The following is a 19,828-nucleotide window of genomic DNA, read 5'->3' as shown; positions in this document are numbered from 1 at the left end:
TCGGTAATGCTCATTCTGGTGGATACGCTGTCTAACCACTGATTCCTCACTGCCCTCCCAACTCCCCATTCTATGGAGTGGTCCTTCGGTTTCCATCTGGAAAGGTCCTAACTCAAAGATCTCCCCATTGGTACCTCTGATTGCCTTTATGTTCCACGTCTGCGGGCATATTAGAGACCAGAGAGAAACTGACGTCAGTGTGCAAGTGTAGTACTTACATGTTGCTTTGCTCCATCAGTTCAGGGTAGAACGTAGTCACTGTGGAGCTTCATGACACCACCTACCAACATGTGGTAGCACTGTTGAGTACACTCTCTGGATCTAGTATAACACCTGTAGGATATTCTAAATGTGAGGAATCTGTGGGTAGGTAGAATATCCACTAGAATGAGTGTTACTGAAGGTAAGTAACTTATTCTTTCAGTTTACATTCTAGAATATCACAATACAATTAAGTTAACCTTAAAAAGTGGAACTGAGGTTGAGATTGTGGATACAACAGTAATTCCTAAAAACAAAAGTATGATGCAAAGCTAAATATAAAGAATGCAGACAAAACAACTTTTTACCTCCGACTAGCTTTCATAGGAACTAATTGGTTAAGAATATGGTCTATAGCCAGTTACTGATAGCCAAAGCTAAATGTGCAGTGTTTTGTAAACCAAGAGTTGATCTCTACTCGCGTGTAATACATCACAAGTTAATGGTGCATTTGAACAAGTTGAGGCGACTGTAGCTCAAAGTAATGACTTCTCTCCTATGTCCCCATACAAGCATTCTTCTCTACAACATTTTCCAGCTAATGCTGTGGATCAATCCTGCATCTTACAGCTGGGTCTGAAGAGAAATGGACACCAATCACCTCATGTTGAGGGCTAATAGGTCGTCTGTTTACGTTTTTTAAAATTACCTACATGGAAACATGTGCTAGATGAAGACCGACAAAACATGGGGACGTGTAACATCAGTTAGCTTGTTCTGTTCCTATCATCTAAGCCGAACAGCTATATTGATCTAAAAATGAATCCAAAGAATTGTTGTCCGGCAGCAATATAGAAAATACCAACCATTCCAAAAATTAAAGGTCCAAGAAAACAAACACCTCCTCCCCCCTATTCCTTTTGAAAGTGTATGTATGAGATGGGTGGAATAATTCAGTCATATCTACTGTCAGTGGGAAATAGAGTCTGTGTCTCTATGAAGTTTGTGTAGCCAAGTCGTCTATGGAAGCTTCTTATCAGTTCTCCAGAGCGCAAGAATAACCGGATGTTCTGCACCCAGTGCCAATGCCATGTGTTTTCCTCTGCGTGAATAAAGAAGAAATGTCAAGGGATTAGGAAGCTAAGTACGGTATAGGTAGGAAATCGAGGGATAGAATTCTCAAATTCTTTGTCTGTGTCGTCTAAAACCTAATTCCAGAAGTGATTGAGTTTGGCGCAGTCCCATAGAAGGTGAAGATGTGAGCCTGTCCTACCACAGCCTCCCCAGCATTCTTTAGAGTGTACAGCATCCAATGCACCAATCCTCGCCGGAGTTATGTACCAATTGGATACTATTCAATATGCTGTTTCTGTGCTGGATATGTTACGTGCCATGCTCAATGAAATATGTCTGCCCACTCAGTATCTGAGAGCGGTTTACCAATCCCATCGTCTCTGCCCCGCTGAGCGAGTGATGGCCTCACCTTTGTTAAGGATGGTATACAATTCAGCGATAAGTCGCCTATCGCTTTTCTTTAACATTAGCCATTTTTCGAAAGGGGTCAAGGGCTGTGCATGGGGCCTGATGGAGGGATACAGCAGCCAATGACATATTTGATGGTATTGGGTGCGGTCTGCCTGCTCCAGGTCGTATTCTGTTTTTAGCTGATCAGAGGGAATTATCGCTTTTGAGTCGAAAAAGCAGCCAATTTGTTTGCAGCCCCCTTCGTGTCATCACCGGAACCGGTCAAGCTGGAGCCTTGGAGTAAACTCTGTGTTAGCAAAGATCGGCGTCATTGAGAAGGTTGTCAAGCCAGCCTTAACCACTATTGCGTCCTAGACACAGAGCTCAGAACTCGTAACCAGGGAGTAGTAAAGTCCCCAGGCCCTGTACCTCCTGGAAAGCCAAGGTTCTTTCCAGATATGGGAACCGGCAACTGCCTCGTCCATGAAACCTCAATATTTCTCAGTGAAGGGTGTGTTCCATTTCTCTAAGAATCGTAGCTGCGAGGCGCAAACGTTGTTTCGTCAGTGCACTGTAGTTCAGAGCAATAGTTTTAGGAATAGAATTTGTCAATTGGAAAACTCGAGAGAAGGAATGGAGTTTGAGGCCCAGTCCAATGAAAAATTGGCCTCTTAATGAGGCTTCTGTCAGAGGAAGGACTGAAAGATTCAGAATTTGTGATTTTTGCATGTTGACCTTGAAGCCAGAGAGGGTTCCAAATGACTGAAGCTCCGTAACTAAGGCAGGAAGAGAGGTTCAGGGGTCTGAAACGGCTAAGATCACGTTGTCCACATAGAGGCCGATTACATTTTGTTCACCTCCAAAGCTGACGCCGGAGATATCTGGATGCGCTCGTATGTGTTGGGCAAGGGGCTCCATATACCGGGCAAACAGGAGAGGGTAAAGGGGACATCCAGCCTCGTCCTTCAACAAACATAAAAAGGCAAAGAAGAAAGCCTGTTGATTCGCTCTGTTGCTCTAAAGGAGTTATAGATTCTTCTGATCCAATCAAGGAATAGATCTCCAAAACCAAAAATTTCTCATGTCCAGAAAAGATAAGGCCAATGGACCCTGTTGAAAGCTTTCTCTACGTCGATCGAGTGGAGAAGGACCGCTTTTTGTGTCCAAGACACTTTATTGAGCAGATGGTAGATATGCCTACTTTTGTCCCTACATTGTCGCCCTGGAATGAAGCCAGCTTGATCTGGTGAGATCGGGCCCGACATTTTCGGGTCAAGTCGATGACTAGGATGCTTGCAAATAATTATGAATTGATATTTAGGAGGTATATAGGTCTATATGACCCACACAATGTCTGGTCCGTGCCCGGCTTGGGAATATCCTAACAAAGAGTCTGAAAGTTTTGTAGACTTTAGAGGGGAAACCATCAGGTCTCTGTGACTTTAAAAGCTTGAGGTGGGCAATAGCTGAGACTACTACTTCTATGCATATTGGTTTATACAGGGAGTCAGCTATCTGCCATGGGAGTGGGGTTGGAGGGTGGGAGGCAAGATATTCAGAGTCGACTGGAGATCTTACAGATTCTGCATAGAAAGACTTGTAAAAGTTGTGGAAGGCGCCTGCAATCTGCGGATCAGAATGCACCTCTGTAGTTGGGGTGGGGCGGATAACCCGAATAGAGCAAGAGTGAATCCTGGCCCTTAAGTGGTGCGCCACCTGTCGCCTGCTACAGTTCCTACCAAGATAAAACTTGAGCTTCAGACAGACTAAGGCATATTCTGCTCTATCTAAGGTAAGGTGTTACAGAGCAGGCGCGTTCCTTCCAGCTCTCTCCACACCGGGGGGGGGGGGGGGGGGGGGGGGTTGGGGCATGTACGTTTGTGGATTGCCTCCAACTCAAGGACTCTCTGTCAAGATTCCTCTGGTTCTCATTCCGGAGTCGATTTCCCGAGGCAGATGTGGCAATGAATTCCACGCTGACCACTAATACAAGTGCTTCCCAAAGAGAAGCCAGTGCGACTTGACCGGTCTCGTTTGTCTGCAGATAATCACCAATTGACTTTCGAACAGCTGTGACTTTCAGGGGTGATTGTAGTAGCGAGTCACTAAGACGCCAACATGGGTAATATGTTTGTGTCGTGCCAATGCATGCGGTGATAGTGAGAGGGGCAGAGTCAGAGAGTGAACGAGGGACAATAGAAGGGTCAAGGACTAGTGATTGAAGGACGGTGGTTGCTAAAAAATAACAGGTTTTGGGCGCTGCTGAGTAAAATGTTTAATCCCTACTATCAGTGTGGTTTGCGCACCATACATCAGTCAGACCGCAGTCTGCCAGTCAGCGGCAACCCTGGGCTGAGAAGGATCCTTCTTAGACTCTAGCCAGAGCAATCAAAATCATTGTTCATGAACAAATTTAGGACGCCCCCAATCAGTATGACCGAGTCTCTGGTCTGAAGTAAGGAGGAAAGGGCATTTTTGATCATTAGGAGCATATATGTTTGCAAGAATAAAATAAAAGGCACTAAGTCAAAGTCAATATGGTAGAAATCGTGAGGGGTTGGTGCAGGCCCTGCGCAGCAGTGTGGAGGTGGAGGATGAAGCGTCCTCTGAGCCCGATGTTGTTCCCCAGAGCATTCCATCCACACAAACACAGTAAATGGTTGTGTACCTTTGAGATGTACCCCAGACTATACATTAAAGCCAGGAATAGTCACAGTCGTAGGCGTGAGCACTGGTGGGTGGAGAGGGTGGGGGCTGGGGGATAGGGACTGGGATGGCCGAAGTGAGGGGGGGAGGAGGGAGAAGGGGGGAGAAAACTTCAAAGCGGAGCGCAGACACCCTACTATGTTCGCGGCAAATGTACAGATTGAAATATGGTTCAATACAGTGATATCCTTATTACCGCTGCCCGGCCTCAGGGATGTGGGCTCACCAGCTGTGTACGACTGCTTAAATAGCCACGTATGATATGGCACTGGCAATAGCGGTGCAAGAATGTTATGGCTGTATGCTGCTTATTACATTATATTGTTCTGCAATAAAAATGGTTTAAAAAAAAAAAAAATGGTAGAAATCGTCCTTTTATTTCAGTGACTTTAAAGATTATGTTGCCCCTAAACCGTTTGGAAAACAAGATAGCAGCCCCGCCCTTTAAGGAACCGGTGGACCACAACTGTCGTGGAAACCAGCGGGACTGCAGAAGGTGTGCATATTGGAGTAATAAATGTGTTTGCTGAAGTAGGCATATTTCACTGCCAGAGCGCTCCAAGAGGAAGGGGATTGCCTTGTGCTTAGTGGGTTGTTAGGCCTCTAACGTTAAGGCTTGTCATTTTAAGATCTAGGACCATTAGTTAAGTGGGTGTGAAGATCAGGCGCATTGTAAAGGGAAGGTATGGGACATTTAGAATGGGAGGTCAGAAGAAAGTGTTAACACCTGACCTGAGTGACTTAGTTCCCCCGTTTAGAATGAAGGAATGATAATGCCCTAAACAATGAAAAGAGAGTAACATCAAATATAAAAGAACAAATTGAAAATATCCATTAGAAATGGTAAACCACATAATTGAGCAGGGCAACGCTCAGAGATCGGAGTTAAGTCCCTAGTTCAGCTGGCATGTCCTCGCCCACCTGATCTTCCTGTATTGTCAAAAAAAAGGTTGTCAGAGTGTTGTCAGGTGGCATTGTCACCCGTGTCAGAAGCAAGTCTGTTTAAGATATCTTAACTCTCTTGTGCTCGCTCACGGGGGCCAGGGCGCTGGAGCTGCTTGGTCCTCCGTAATGTGTGCTATGTAGAGGGTTGCGCTGGGGAGCCCACAACAGCAGGGGATTCCCCTTCATCGGGTAGGCCTAGGAGTCGTCGGGCCTCTGCCAGCGACTGTATTTGGTGCAGTTGAGCCTCCCAGTGGAAGATTAGTCGAAAGGGGTGTCTTCACTCCTAGAATACTTCTCTAGAGTGTAAAAAGTCAGTGACTGCCTTGAATTCCTTTTGACGTTGGAGGGTAGAAAATGAAATGTCTTGGAGGAGGCCAACAATATGGCCTCTGAAGTTGATGGGTTGTTGCTCTCTGGCTGCTTTCAAGATGTCTTCTTTTTCTGAAAAGATGTGAACGCATGCTAGTATATCCACCGATGTCCTGTTCCCAGGCCGGCCTACCCCATGCACCCTATCAAGGCGCATCTCTGCAGTCTCATCGCTTCTTAGAATGGAGTAAAGAAACGCTTGCGTATATTCCCTTAAGTTCGATCCTTCTGCCCCAGTTGGAAGGCCTGACGGCGTATTTCTTTTCCAGTGGGTTCAGTTTTCAGTATCTTCCGCATGGGCCCGCAGCTTGTCCTGTTCATGGAGATGAATGGTTTCTTGTCGTAGCATCTCTGTCGTCCCCCTTCGAGGTCTCATTGTCTTGCAATGTAGCAATGCGATCGGCAAGCAAAATCAAGTCCTACCGTATGTCCCATAGATTGCCTGAGAGATTATCTTTTAAAATTTGGAGATTAGTCTTGAGGGAGTTAAAGAGGGAAGCCAAGACACCCTTAATAATTGGGGCTTGATCCTCATCTTGTAGACCCTCTGAATCAGAATGCACAGAGGGTTGAGAGGCGGGCGATGGATCTTTGGATGACGCCAATGTGGAGCGGATAGGCATGTCTCTGACAGATTGGTCACGTTTGCCCTTGGAGATGGCCATTGTGTGTGACAGTACACTGGAGGAACTGAGGGCAGATGGTGCCTCGGAGGGCCTGCAGGTTATCACCGGCCTTGGTTCAATTTCTGAGGGTGTGTGAGTCCCAGTGGATGGTGTTAGCGAGCCGTAGGACATAGAGGTAGAGTGGTCCTCCCCCTGCAACCTATAGCGAGATCAGTTGACTTCAACTGCTAGTATGAGAGAGACATAGGCAAGTCTGTAGCAAGGGAAGCAACGCAGGAGCCACATCTGTGGAGAAAGCCTGCAGTGCACATGAGTCGTACCGGCCTGTAGGGAACTAAGTCTATGATCATAGGTCACAGTGCTTGAAAAGGAGTTTTAGATTCAGCGGTCGGGCCTAATGGAGAGGGCGTAGTCCCAGGAGAGCGCTCACCAGTATGCCTGGAGATGCAGCTGGTCGCAAGAGCGCTTGCACCGGAGTTCCGCTTGCCTTTGTCCCAGCAATGCTTCTGGGGTAAATTCCAGTAGGTGAGTCCCCTGGGTGACTGGGTCTGTCTCCTACAATTGGCTCTGATATTTCTTAAGTTGGAAGGGAGCCCTCAGGCCTCACTGTCACACGCTCCGTCCTCCCAAATCCGCCGCCAAACTTCTTCAGTGGGCCATACAGCCTGCTCCTCCACCAGACACTGGCAACGGCTGAGTGGAGGATACAAGGGATGCCAGGCCACTAGTCTGGATGGCTCAGTCACTGGAGCGGCAGCAGGAAGAGGAGATGCAGGCCCAGCGAGGGGCGGAGGATGCGAAGGATGCCAGGCTGCGGGGGATGCCAGGCTGCGGGGATGCCAGGCTGCGGGATAGGATGGCTCGGTCACCAAGACTGTTGCAGGGAGCGGTGATGCAGGCAAAACGAGGGGGCTCAGTGCTCCCCTTCTCTTCAGTCGGAGGCCAGGTTTTCACCTCTGGTTCTCCCAGGGAGTCTGCAGACCCTTTGGTCGTGGACCGTGGGCCCGAGGGCAGTCTCTCCGACACCGCGGCAGGTAGGTGCTCACCAGTCTCTTAGAGGCAGCCAAATACTGCACAAAAATGAAGGCGAAGCTCTCTCCTCAGATCGCCACAGTAGAGTCGGGCTAGCAGCTCTGGGTGAGGCGCAGTCCCCACTTGTATCTACGTGGCTGTTATCTTGTGCCCTGCGGATTCAGCGATTCAAAGCCATCATCCTTGCAATGAAAACCCAATGTCTGCCTCAGGGGTGGATTACGAGAGGATGCCGGCGATGAGCCCTGCAGAGTGCTGTGTTGGCAGAATCGGGCAGTAGAGAGCCAGGATCACGCCTTACTCTGCCGCCATCTTGGCCATGCCCCCCCTGAAAATCTGATGGTATTTAAAAAGGCCACTTTTAATTTATTTGTACCACTTCTGTTAAAGTAAACATTTCTTTGCAATAAATCAATCTATTAGTGAAACATAATGTGTTGATACCGCTTTATATATACAGGAAAACAGAAAAGCGTAATTTTTTTTTCATTTTTTTTTTCAGGGGTCTGGATCATGGAACACTGTGCTGGTCAATCCATAATGACTACAGTAAAGGGCTCCAAAAAGATGTGCAAGATTACAGGTAGTTATCCTTGTGTGTGAGGGATGGACTAATCTTTATATGGTGTTACTTTGGTAGCCAGATCCAGAACATGCACCATTCTAAGAAAACCTACCTGAAGACCCCACTCAAGTCTGGTAGCATTGTAAACCAAGATACTGAAGCTGGCATGATGTGCAGTGTTTTGCTGGGTAATATCATTTTGAGAGCCTGTCCACATGATTTTTCACAGCCAGATTGAAGGTTTTTCTCTGACCTTTGTTTAGTAATAGTAGCCACCAACATGTTTGCATTTTTCTGCTGGATGATGACTGGAAAGAGATTTTTTTATATATACGATGTCAGTTTTTGTGAACTTTTATACTGAAATAATCATTTTCAGACTTTGAATTCCGAAAGGGCAAGGCTCTCATAGTCTTGTGCCTGTATACTGGTCTTTTTCTTTCTGCAGTGAACTATACCTAGGCAGGTGAAATCTCCGTTTCTGGTTGTACAAAACCTACTTGAAATGATGGGTGTCTTGACCGTGTATGAGGTTTTGAGGTTGAACCATTCCTTCTCTGTAGACAATTATAAATTGTGACGTTAGCCTGGGAACTCTATTTAGTAGCTTTTGACATATAAGTAGCTTGAAAAAGTTGCTGGACAGGCTTTACATATTAATGTAATTCTGTTGCATTTGTGTTTTGCAAAGCCAGGAATTAAAAAAAAATATATCCGGTTGGACAAAGAAGCCTTTTCTCCCATAGTCCTTTTCAGATTTGCGCTTTCAGAATTTTTAGTGTAGACCTGATTGGCTTCGGCAAGAGAGAAATTGCTATATTTTCTGGTAGTGGGACATGATTTCTATGCTCTGAAAAAAATATGAAGATGGCATTGTAGGTATACACTGATCCCAGGCCGTCGTTGGGACACCTATAAAGGAGACTCATTAGGTTACATTTCTTTTTTAAAGTGCAAACTCCACAGAACCTTTTGGGGATTTGCTGAACTCCAGTACCTAAAATGGCTGGGGTCCATGGTACTGTGTAATCCTGCGTGCTATTGTAGGACTGTTACTTCTTATCCAGAGAAGGATCCTTAAACAAGCTAAGCTTAACGGTACCATGATCCGAGGGCGAGCTTCACCACCTCATGTATCACCATTCAGGAATTGACAGTTATGGATTCAGTACAGTCAATCCTAGGAAGGAAGGAAGGAGTGAGAGAGTGAGAGAGTGTGAGAGTGAGTGTGTGTGTATATAGGTGCGTGTATATGTATATATATGTGTGTGTGTGTATGTGTATATATATATATATATATATATATATATATATATATATATATATATATGAAGAGGATTTCGCCTGGAGAACTCCTGAACACTCGCGATCTCGAGGGAAAGCAGGAACAGACGAGAACCGACCCAAGTTGCAAGTGAGTAAATTATTTTATTTCGTTTACAGCAATGCCTGCATGACGCGTTTCAGCCTACCAGAGGCCTTGATCACACACATATATATATATATATATTCGGTCGTGTACATTATAGAGCGGCTTATCACCCCAAGGGGTATCCAGGTGCTGGTGAACTGATGGCCTCTAGTCGAAGCAGCAGGTCTTGGGTCCTTTCCTGAAGTTGTAGAGGGTGAGCGTGGTTTGCAGGAGGAGGTAATTCCAGGACTTGGCGGGGAGGATATCATTTCTTGAGTTTGATGAGTATATATGTGCATACATATGCATGTGTGTTTGTAAATGGAAACAAATATGTTAAGAGAACATAAATGACCAATTCTGTTTGGGGGAGAGTAGGTCAATGGGGGAGGCTTCCAAAGAGAGATGTCACCTGGGTTTCCATATATTTCAGCAGACCTATTTCATTTTCCATATGCAGATGTAGTTACAACATTTCAATTTCAAGCGCTTGGTTTCAAGTTTTTGGTTTTCAAAATATTGAGGTTCTTCCACAGGCCATTGATCAGCAGTGCATTGTGGGTAGAAGCAGCAGAAACCTCTACTGCATATCAGTTACACCCTTTATTTTCTGTTTTGACATTGCTCTACATTTCTTCTTCTGGAGTTTTGCTTGATTTTAGGTCTAGAGGTGGAGTGCTATTCTTTTCTGTGGGCATTTCAGTACAATGCACTAGATAGAGGCTGATCTCTTAACAAATTGTGCACATTTGGTCTGGAAATGCTATAATTTTATATCCTTGTCCTTGAAGACACACCACACTTTATTTCTCTTGATGTACAGTATCAACGTCAAGAATTCTTAGGCCTGCAAACGAAAGCCATCCTACCATTCTAAAGTTATATATCAGTCTCAGTTGTTTTTTTTTTGTCTTCTCTTTGTGTTTCAACGGATGGTGGTGACAGATTTTGACCAACATTGCGCATACCACCTGTTTTTGTTTCTGCAGGAAACTGTTCTATGGAGCAAACAAAATTACTGTGAAAGTGCCTTCCGTTTTTAAAGTTCTGATTAAGGAGGTAAGGTCACAATGTTGAAAGTACTGGTGTGTTTGAATTTCCCTATCCTAGAAAGCCTTCCTGACTCTTCATTAGGAGCTTTTAGAAGTTGAAGTTTGAAGTTTGTTTAAAAAGTTGACCCGCTTTGCACTTCGGGAGTCATTAATGCTTGTCAGCTTCACTAAGCAAATGTCCTTCAAATAAATGTTTTTGTTGAAGAATTATGCTGCAACGTTAATATTTTAGGTGCATTTCTATCTCTGGACCGGAGGCAAGGATCATGTATTACTTCCTTTGCTTTATTACATAATTTCACAAATGGCCATTTTATGATCAACCAAATAAAAAAAACTAACATTCCCAGAAGCACTTCAGAACAACAATAGTATCAACAGCCAATCCTATATAAATAGTGCATATAAAGTCCTTTGTCTCTGTTGAAGCTCCCTCCGTCTTTGCTGCTCAGCAGCCACAGAAAAGTCTCAGGTCCCTGCTCTCTCTTTCATCTGTATTGCTTGGTTTGACTTTGATGACATTGTACACTTTGTGCCTGTTGTCATTATCAGTTTTTGAGTATTGTGTTGACCGGCAGCGGGAGCCTAATCGTGCTCCTTATGCGACCGATATCACACTCCTTACACAACCGTTAATCCCTTTATATACAGCAGGACTGCAAACACAGTGCGATCCTCCACCCGCTAATTGGTGCTGCAGGGCTCAACAGCACGGCTCTTGCACTCTGCGACGTGCTTCGTTTAACTTCCCTGCTGCAGGTTTGGAGACAGGATCTGTATGAGGTTAGTCCCACAGGGTGAAGACACACGCCCCATGTTGGAAGTCTGTATGTTTATTTCCCCAATTGCTTTGGACAACCCACAGGTTCTATAATATTCCCATTTGACTCCCTGCGGGGGTTCTGCATGGAATTTAGTGGCCATGCAGGCGTTGGTGGGGACATTGTTCCAGGCTAATTTACCGGTGAACTACAGTGAGTGGGGGAATGTCCACAGGCTTAGACCCTTGAATCGTGAGGGCTCTGGTTTCCAAATGTACACTACTGGGCTACCCAGTGCCACATTAGGCTGCGCCTGCTTGGGTATAGCTCTGAGTACAAACGTTATACAGGCGTCGCAGAGCATGTATATGGAGCAGGAGGCCCTCTCCTTTCTCCCCTGGGATGCTGACTTTTATGAGGCAGTAGATGTTGTTTTATTGTTCAACACGAGTGTTCACTGTACGATTGTTTGCAAATATATGCATATTCATGCTATCTGCATACACAGTTAGTGTAGTGTTTCTTGGCTCATCTGTGACTCTATTTGAGCACAGCCTAGATGGCGATTGATTCCGCCCACTAAAGTAGCTTGCTGGCAAGATAGTTTATTTATACTTCAGTAGATGCCTCTATATACAGGGCATTCTCTGTAGCTATGTCTACACTGGAACAGCGCCTCTCAAGGCAAATAGCACAGGAATTGCCAACTCTCTTTGCAGTTTTGGGACCCCAGTCACTCCTCCGGTTCCCCAGGGGGCCAGATCCTCTACCCCAAAAGGAAAATGAGAAGCCGGTGTGGATCACAATGCATTAGATCGTTTAGAGGGCCTTCCTGGCCCAAAATAAGCCCTTAGGCAGGCCCTCTGTTGGTTTTTCAGGGCCTTCTCAGCCTGACTCACCAGATAATACAGCGGGGAAGACTTCCATGTGGATTCTGTTAAAGAGGCAGGCCCCTCCTAGCCCTGGCACTCCTCACCTGATTCAGCCCCTTCCCTGGGTCACTCCTCCCCTGACAAAGTGGCAGATATACTGGATCCCGACAATATCATACATCCTAGATTCTCTGACTGGGCTCCGGCAGATAAGGTTGCCAAATATGTGGCAGGACGCTTGTACAAGCAATTGCAGCCGCCTCTGGGTGGAATTTCCTCACTCTTCTTTGGAGGGAAAGGTTGCCCTTACCCTGGAGATTGACCCGAGGATGGCTACCTTCTTGGCTTAGTTTATTAAAGACCCCAAGAAGGGCATCAATAGGTCGTGGCACTCTTGCCAAGACAAACTGCTAGATGTTGTATGTCTGCATACCAACATTTTGGAAATGGCGTAGTAAGCCAAGTTGTCTGGGTCACTAATCTCTTGATGTCCTCTCTGGCTCATTTTCTTGGGAATCTCTAACTGCGTGCTATCCACAGAGCGCCACCGCTTGTTCCTTATGAAGGCGGACCCGAAGTTGGGAAACCTCTCCTCCTCTGAAGGGGGGCAGTGTCCCAGGTTGATCTTTTTGGTGACCCTTTCATTAAGGAGCCTGGGAAGTTTGGGCGACATTCATGTTCCTAGATAGTGCCAAAACTTCCATTAAGAGGATCTTCAAGCCTTGGGTTTTCAATGTGGCGCTCATGGCAGGTGCCGCTCGTTCAGCTGTTTCTCTTCCGAAATTCTCTCCAGGGTGCAAGGCTGCAAGCACGGTCAGTTGCAAGGCCAATCTCACCTCCCAATGTTGTACCCCACCAGGAGCCAGCAGTTCTCTTTTCTTCCCAACAAAAAGTAAGGGGCCGACTGGTGAATTGTTTTCCACGCTTGGGTATCCATCACAACAGACGTGTGGGTCTTACAGACAGTCTGCGGGTTCAAAATCGAGTTTTATGGTTCCCCTGCACCAAGAGTTCTGTTTGTGTCCAATCAATTTCTCTTTGCAGGCTGTCAGACTCATAGACATGGAAGTCGAGGCCCTCTTAGAGAGGGGCCATCTATCCATCCATGCCTCACCCCAATGGTTTTATCAGCAGCCTGTTCTTGGTCGACTATTCAGATGACATTCGTTTATTGGGCCAGTCTCCCAGGAAAACATCCCTTCAACTGCAGACAGTGGTGAATCTCCTAGAAGGCTTGGGGTTTGTAATCCACGAGAAAATCACTCCTGATTCCTTCTCAGAAAACAACCTTCCGGAGTCTTGTAATGGATTCCACCACGACCTCTTTGAGCCTTCGTTCAAGGAAGGCGGTAAATATCCCGCAATATTTACGGAAAACTCTCTCCTGACAGCAAACATCACTCTGGCAAATTGCTCTTCTTGTGGGCTTACTTTCGTCCAGGCAATCTTCTTGGGCTCGCAACATTATTGGGTGTCACAGTGCCTCGGAGTCCACCATTTACGGAAGGGGCTAACTTACACTCAGTTGGTGCCCTTGTCGAATGAGGTGAAGGAGAAAATAAGTTGGTGGCTTTCCCACATGCAAGCTTGAAATGGGAGAGCGATTTTCGGTTCAACCCCAGACCTCGTCATAGAGTCCAACGCCAGCAGGTTAGGTTGGGATGTGAGGAGTGGGGAATTCTCCACAAGAGGAAAATCGTCACATGAACAGAGGTTACATATCAATTGTTTGGAGCTCCTCGCTGGCTCCTTTGCGGATCGATGTTGGACCGAGGACAGGAATCAATCCTCTGTCGTCTTCAAGATGGACAATGTGCCGGCAGTGCATTACATTAACCATCTAGGAGGGATGAAATCCAAACCCCTGTTAGACCTGGCAAATAACTTTTGGCAGTACTGTCTGGACCAACACATATCTGTCACAGCAGCGTAGCTTCCTGGTCAGGTGAGCCATGTGGTAGCCTGGCACTCTCACCACTTCCAAGATTTGAGCCTGTGGAAGCTGAATAATCAAGTTTTCTCAATGATCTCTGACAAGTGGGGTCTGCTCTCGGTGGACCTGTTTGCCTCCGGTCTGGACCACCAGGTGGTCAAGTTCTTAAGCCAGAGACTGGTTCCAGAAGCAGTGGCAATTGACGCATTTCTCAAAAAAGAGGGGTTAGCTGTGATCCCGTTCTCCATGATCTCAAGGATTTCGGCCCATGTGCAGAGACCGCAGGCAGAGGTGGTCCTTGTAATGCCCATTTGGAGGTCTGAAGTTTGGTTTCCAGTTCTGATGGAACTTTCTTGGGATTCTCCAACCCTTCTCCCCCTATTCCAGACTCTTCTCCTGAACCCGGATCAGATTCTGCACTGGATGGTGATCGAGGGTTCCTTGCGCCTGATGGCATGGCGGATTACAGGGGACTCTGGAAGATCCCAAGACTTTCGAGATCGGCTGAGATCCTCTTGTCTAAGGCTTAGGCAGACAGTACTGTCAAACACTCTAGGTCGGCCTGGACAAGATGGATGGATGGATGGGTTGGTGTCTGTGACGGGGTATGAATCCAGTAGTTGATGATTTAGTGCAGGTGCTAATTTTTTTCGTCCAGCCTTTCTTCAGTTGGTCTGACCTACTGGTCGATTAATGCCTTCTGTTCTGGTATTTCTGTGAGACATGCCCTGATTTCCTGCTCCCTGGTAGAGGAACATCCTTTGTATGCAGATTGCTATGTTGAATTTGCCTCGCCCTTCCCCTGGTGCCTCTTTTTCCCATTCTTTGGTATGTTAATTAGGTTCTTAACCTATTTCTTTCCTGGCAACATAACAGGTTTTTGTCATGGAAAGAGCTTTCTGTCAAAGTGGCCATGCTTTTATGGCTGGTGTCATGCAGACTGGTATTGGATTTGAGGGCCCTCAATATTACAGGCAGAGTATTTTCCCCTGAAGAGGTCTCTTTTAGAATCCGTAGATGGACTAAGTCTAATACTAGGGTTAACACTTATCCAGCTTTCCTTGATGTCCCCAAGCTATGTGTGGTACAGTGCCTGAAGGCCTATGAGGAGATGACTGAAGATTTTCATCTGCCGGGCGAGCAGCATCTCCTCATCTCACTGCGAAACCCGCATAAAGCGGTTTTCTCTTCCACGATAGCCTGTTGGGTCATGCAAGAAGCTGGCATAGACACCACGGTGTTTGGGGCACATTCAGCGAGAGGAGCGATGTCTTCAAAGGAGTTTAGCGTAGGCGCCTTTTTCAAGGACATTATGAATGCCGCAGATTGGTCCTCAAATTCCACCTTTAAAGAAATTATTCCTTAAGCCGGTGGTGGATGTGGCTCACTTGGTGTTCTGCAAGCTTTGAACAAGCATAATCCTTGCTTCCGGCCTTGAAATAGAATGTAAAATTTCCTAGCTTTCGTAACAAAAAGTTTCAGGTCTTTTAAGGACTCGGAGGTGAGGATTATCCCACCCTGTGAGAGATCTCGGCTGTGTTTCTCCCGGCCCCCATCATTAGTAAGTATTTTATTTTCTGCTGGCTTTATATTGGTTGCATGCTTGTTTCTGAAGTCCAATCCTGATTGTCATATATATGGGTCTCTCGTGTCTTGGGGGTCGATGGTTCGAAACGGGACACGTGAGGAATGTGGAGTGGCATTATTCGCGCATAGGAGGGAGCTTCAACAAAGACAAAGGACTTCTTATGGACTGTTTATATCTGGCTGTTGATACTATTGTTATTCTCACGCACTTCTGGGAATGTTATTTTTTTATTTGGTTTATTGTAAAATGGTTGCTGTTTGTGAAATTATGTTTTCAAGCGAAGGAAGTAAAGCATAATCCTTGCCTCAGAGTGCTTAATAGAATGGAAACTTCCCGTTACGAAAGCTAGGAAATTTTACATTCTTCAATTACACATGTTTTGAAAAGCTTGTTCTGCAAAGAAAACTTTGAAACCTTATTAGTTATTTTTCTAAACTTGCCAAAGTTTGTAGGGGATATTGTTTACACCTTGGACACCACTACCCATCATGAGAGCTGGCATCAGGCGCCATCGACTTTAATTAATTTTTATTGTAACACATAAAAGCATTCTCAAACATTTTGTCTACAGGTTCAGGTACTTGCTTGTAACACTACACGAAATGTCTTTTGGCACCTGGCCTCTGTTTACAGTAAAATATTAGTTACTGAATTTATGCACTGCGGTTAATATCTGACTGCAAACAGAGGCTTAGTGTAAAAAGACAGTACTTGGTTATTAGCCATTGTGTTGCAGCTGTTGCCTCAGGCCAGTAGTTCTGCAGGCTTATGTACTTAGAGAACAATATTTATTAATTAGAAGTAGTAGTTTTTTGTAGTGCTAGCACACCATGCAGGAGCATCAGAGCTCTTTATGAGGGTGAAATGGTTGACCCATATAAACTCTAGTCTGTATTCTTAGCTAATGTTTTCCAGGATTACCTAATCTGACAAAATTGAGAAACTGTACAAACATTGCACAATGTTATAAATATTAGAGCTTTATTTCAAACCATTATTCCAGAGTTGAAAGCAACGATTATTTAATAATGAATTAATGATGGTCAGTTTTATAGGGCAGAGCTAGCACAGTTTACCATCTAATTGAAATCCGTAATAAATGATTGATAGAATCTATATAAAAAATGCAGTTACTAGAGGGTACTTGATTGGTAACCATGTGATATGGCCCTATAATGCTGCAGAGGGGTCCTTCATGGTGACATCCTAAAACATAAGGCCAAAAGTAGGGTGATTTATAAATGTCACCAGAATCCTGAGATGCATTATACAGATGACATTAGATGCTACCTCTCATGTAGTTTTATAGTCTGTGTTTAAAGTGGTATACTTCTATATATATGTATGTATATATATGTGTGTGTATATTTATATAAACAAACGTGTGTGTGTGTGTGTAGATATATTTATATATTTATGTGTGTAAACTTTCACGGAAGACCATGAGAGAGCACTTCTCATCACACCTGGAGGTATTGGAAGCAGCCTCAATGTAAGCTTTTTACAAAGTGAAGTCCTTTCGTTCCACTGATGTGGTACAAAGTGCTTTTAATCCTTTGCCTGAACTCCGAACTAAATTATTGCATTTTGTTTAATGAGAAAATCCTAAAATTGTACTCCACCTTCCCGGATGGATTTTATGCAGCAGTAACTCAGACTCCCACCACTAGCTACCAGCCGGTTCTTTCCGAGTTATGTATGAAATGCAAATTTGGCTCTCCTGAGGACCCCTACCCTCCCCAAATTATCAGGATGATGGCGCATTTTGTCAGGCCAGTTCTTAACAAAATCTGGAACTCATCCTTGCATTCTGGTATTTTCCCTGCCACCTCGGAACAGGCGTTTCTTCCTCTGCTCCAGAAACCCAATGCCGAACCTAGTAGTGTTAGCAATTTCAATGACATTTTGCTGCTGCCAGTCTCTGCTAAAATTCTGGAGAAGCTGGTGAATCATCAGCTGTCCTACTTTTTGAGGCTAACTGTGTTCTCCATTATACTCAAGCAGGTTTTTGAGCAGTATACAGCGCCGAAACATCACTTTTGGAAGTGTCTGAGTCTGTAAGGTAAACCCTCAGCAATGGTGGTATTATTAGACCTGTCGGCAGCGTTTGACAGGGTGTCCCACACTACTCTCCGGAACAGTTTAAACCAATTCTGCTTTTAGTGCCCTGTCCTTTCTTGGCTGAAATCTTTTATTGGAAGATCTATCACAAAGTGTTTATCTCCACCCTTTCGCTTCATCCCCCAAACCTCTCGTCTGCGGGGTGCCTCTGGGCTCTGTCTTGAGCCCGCTGCTTTTCAATCTTTACCTGGATCCCCTGATTGAAACCTGGGGAGAGAAGGTGGTCTCTTAAGCGCTATTTTCCTTTCTGGTGCACTTGGAAGCGGCTCTCCTCAAATTTAAGGAATGTCTCAAAGGCATAGCTCCCTGGATGGAGTCTAAAATCAGCCAAGACAGAGGTTCTCTTTTACATCCTGAATGACCCCGCGAGGAATTTTGGTATCCTGTTTGACTCCGACCTCTCCTTCAGGTCCCAAATTTGACAAATTCCCTCAACCAACTTTCTGAAACTCCGATCTGTTAAGTAGTTGATACGCCTGGTCCTGGAGTAGACCCGCAACATTGTGGTTCATTCAGTTGGAACTTCATGTGTTATACCAACAGACTTCATCTGGGTCTGCCTGATTTTTTGAGCCACAGACTCCAGATCATTCAGAATGCTACGGCTAGACTGATCAGGCACGTCCCTTTTCGCCAACACATTTCACCTCACAAGCAGCAACACTGGCTCCCAATGTTCAAATGGATTACATTTAAGGCCCTCACCGTGGCCTTCAGAGCCCTCGAAGGCAGGGCCCTCTCTACTTTAGTAACAGACTCGGCCTGTACAAGAAAGAGAGAATGCTGAGGTCTACTAAAGTCTGGCTCCTACAAATCCCCAGATATTCCGAAGTTCGGCCCGGAGGTAGTTCATTCACTGCTCTGAAGCTTTGGAGCACCTTACCCCTCACAGCTCTCATGCCTCAGTCAGTTGTTAGCTATAAAAAAAAGAGCTCAAATCCTGGCTTTTTGGTCAAAATTAGTCCTTGATGACTTGACATGTTTTCATTCGCTGCTTTGAGCACTGGGACGCTTCTGCTGAAGCAGCCGAGCGCTTTACAAATGCACTTGATTGATTGAGATTTTATATTTTTTAGGAATCTGGCTCGTTGTATAGTGGACCAAAAAGAGGTACACTGTGTAGCGTCCAGGCAAACCCCAGTTGATTTACAGAGGCACAAATGATAACCCAAATGTTCTCTGTTGTCGTAGTGTGGGCGAGCAGTTTGGTGTATCAAAGGGTAGTGCTAAGCATTTGTTGACACACACAGGCAATAAATGAGACACATGCTCAAGACTAAATCTGAGACCAATTTAGACAAAAAAGTCTTATTTTACATCAATTTTGATATCCAGAACTTCTTTATCAAGTAAATACTTTTTTAAATATTGATTATAGCAGGTAAATAAAATGTTCACTTAAGTGCATTTTAACGCCCAATGCTTGCCTATGGGAGAAAAGGCATATATAGCATACAGTTATTTGCGTTCGGATTCTGGGGTCTCCTTCAGGACTGGGAGTCCCAAGGGGCAAAGGTCCAAAAGTACCACAGCAGTTAATCGTTAGCCTGCCTTGGGGCATCTGGTTGCAGAGTTGCTGGTCGGGTTAGGAGCTGTGCGTGCTACGCTGGTTGAAAGAAGGGGGGTGCACCTAAAAACAGGCTGCAGCGAGGGACTGGGGGACAAATACGGGAGCTCGGGTCACAAGGGTCATGGGCACAAGGAGTCACAGCCGGTTTGATGGTACCCTGGCCGGGGCGTTTGGTGCAGCCTGGAAAGATCAGCTGGGGCTCTGTGTGCCTTTGAACCTTGTGGTTGTCCTTCTCGCTGGTTGAGAGTGCTGACTTCCCTCGATGGCTCCTTTGTCTTTGAGTCTTTGGAGTCTCAACTGGACTCACGCTGTCTCAGTTTGCTGCAAGGGGTCCGGTAGCCTGGGTATTGGCCTGTGTGGCTCTGGTCGGGCCCTGGTGTCCTCTCACTTGGTGGGGTGACAGGTCTGACCTTCAGAGCACAGGGCCCTCTTTCTGGGGAGCTGCTGCATCTGGCTGACGTGTAGGGCAATTCGGTTGACTGGACTATGCGTTTCCGTGTCTGTGGACTGCAAGGGAGGAGCTCCTCTACTCCAAGGTAGATTGCTTGGCGATTTGTGAAGGCAGCCAGTCTTCTGGAGTTCTTGGGAGGTGGTAAGCTGCAGGATGAGTTG

At 45.6% G+C, this 19,828-nt stretch overlaps 1 protein-coding gene across 8 annotated transcripts in view; it reads left to right on the top strand.

Annotated features, from left to right (window-relative positions):
• ATP13A3 (ATPase 13A3) overlaps positions 1-19,828 on the top strand; it is a 478,336-nt gene that overhangs the window by 177,907 nt on the left and 280,601 nt on the right. For all 8 annotated transcript variants that reach the window (XM_085635250.1, XM_085635252.1, XM_085635253.1 and 5 more), the window contains 2 exons: positions 7,846-7,926; positions 10,309-10,378. In XM_085635250.1, coding sequence (XP_085491376.1) covers positions 7,846-7,926; positions 10,309-10,378 — 151 coding nt within the window. The remainder of the gene's footprint in view (positions 1-7,845; positions 7,927-10,308; positions 10,379-19,828) is intronic.

The sequence above is a fragment of the Triturus cristatus genome, chromosome 11, assembly GCF_964204655.1.
Source record: "Triturus cristatus chromosome 11, aTriCri1.1, whole genome shotgun sequence".
In the NCBI taxonomy this organism is placed as follows: domain Eukaryota; kingdom Metazoa; phylum Chordata; class Amphibia; order Caudata; family Salamandridae; genus Triturus; species Triturus cristatus.
Note: the sequence above shows the minus strand (reverse complement) of the source record. Positions and strands in the feature narration are given on the sequence as shown.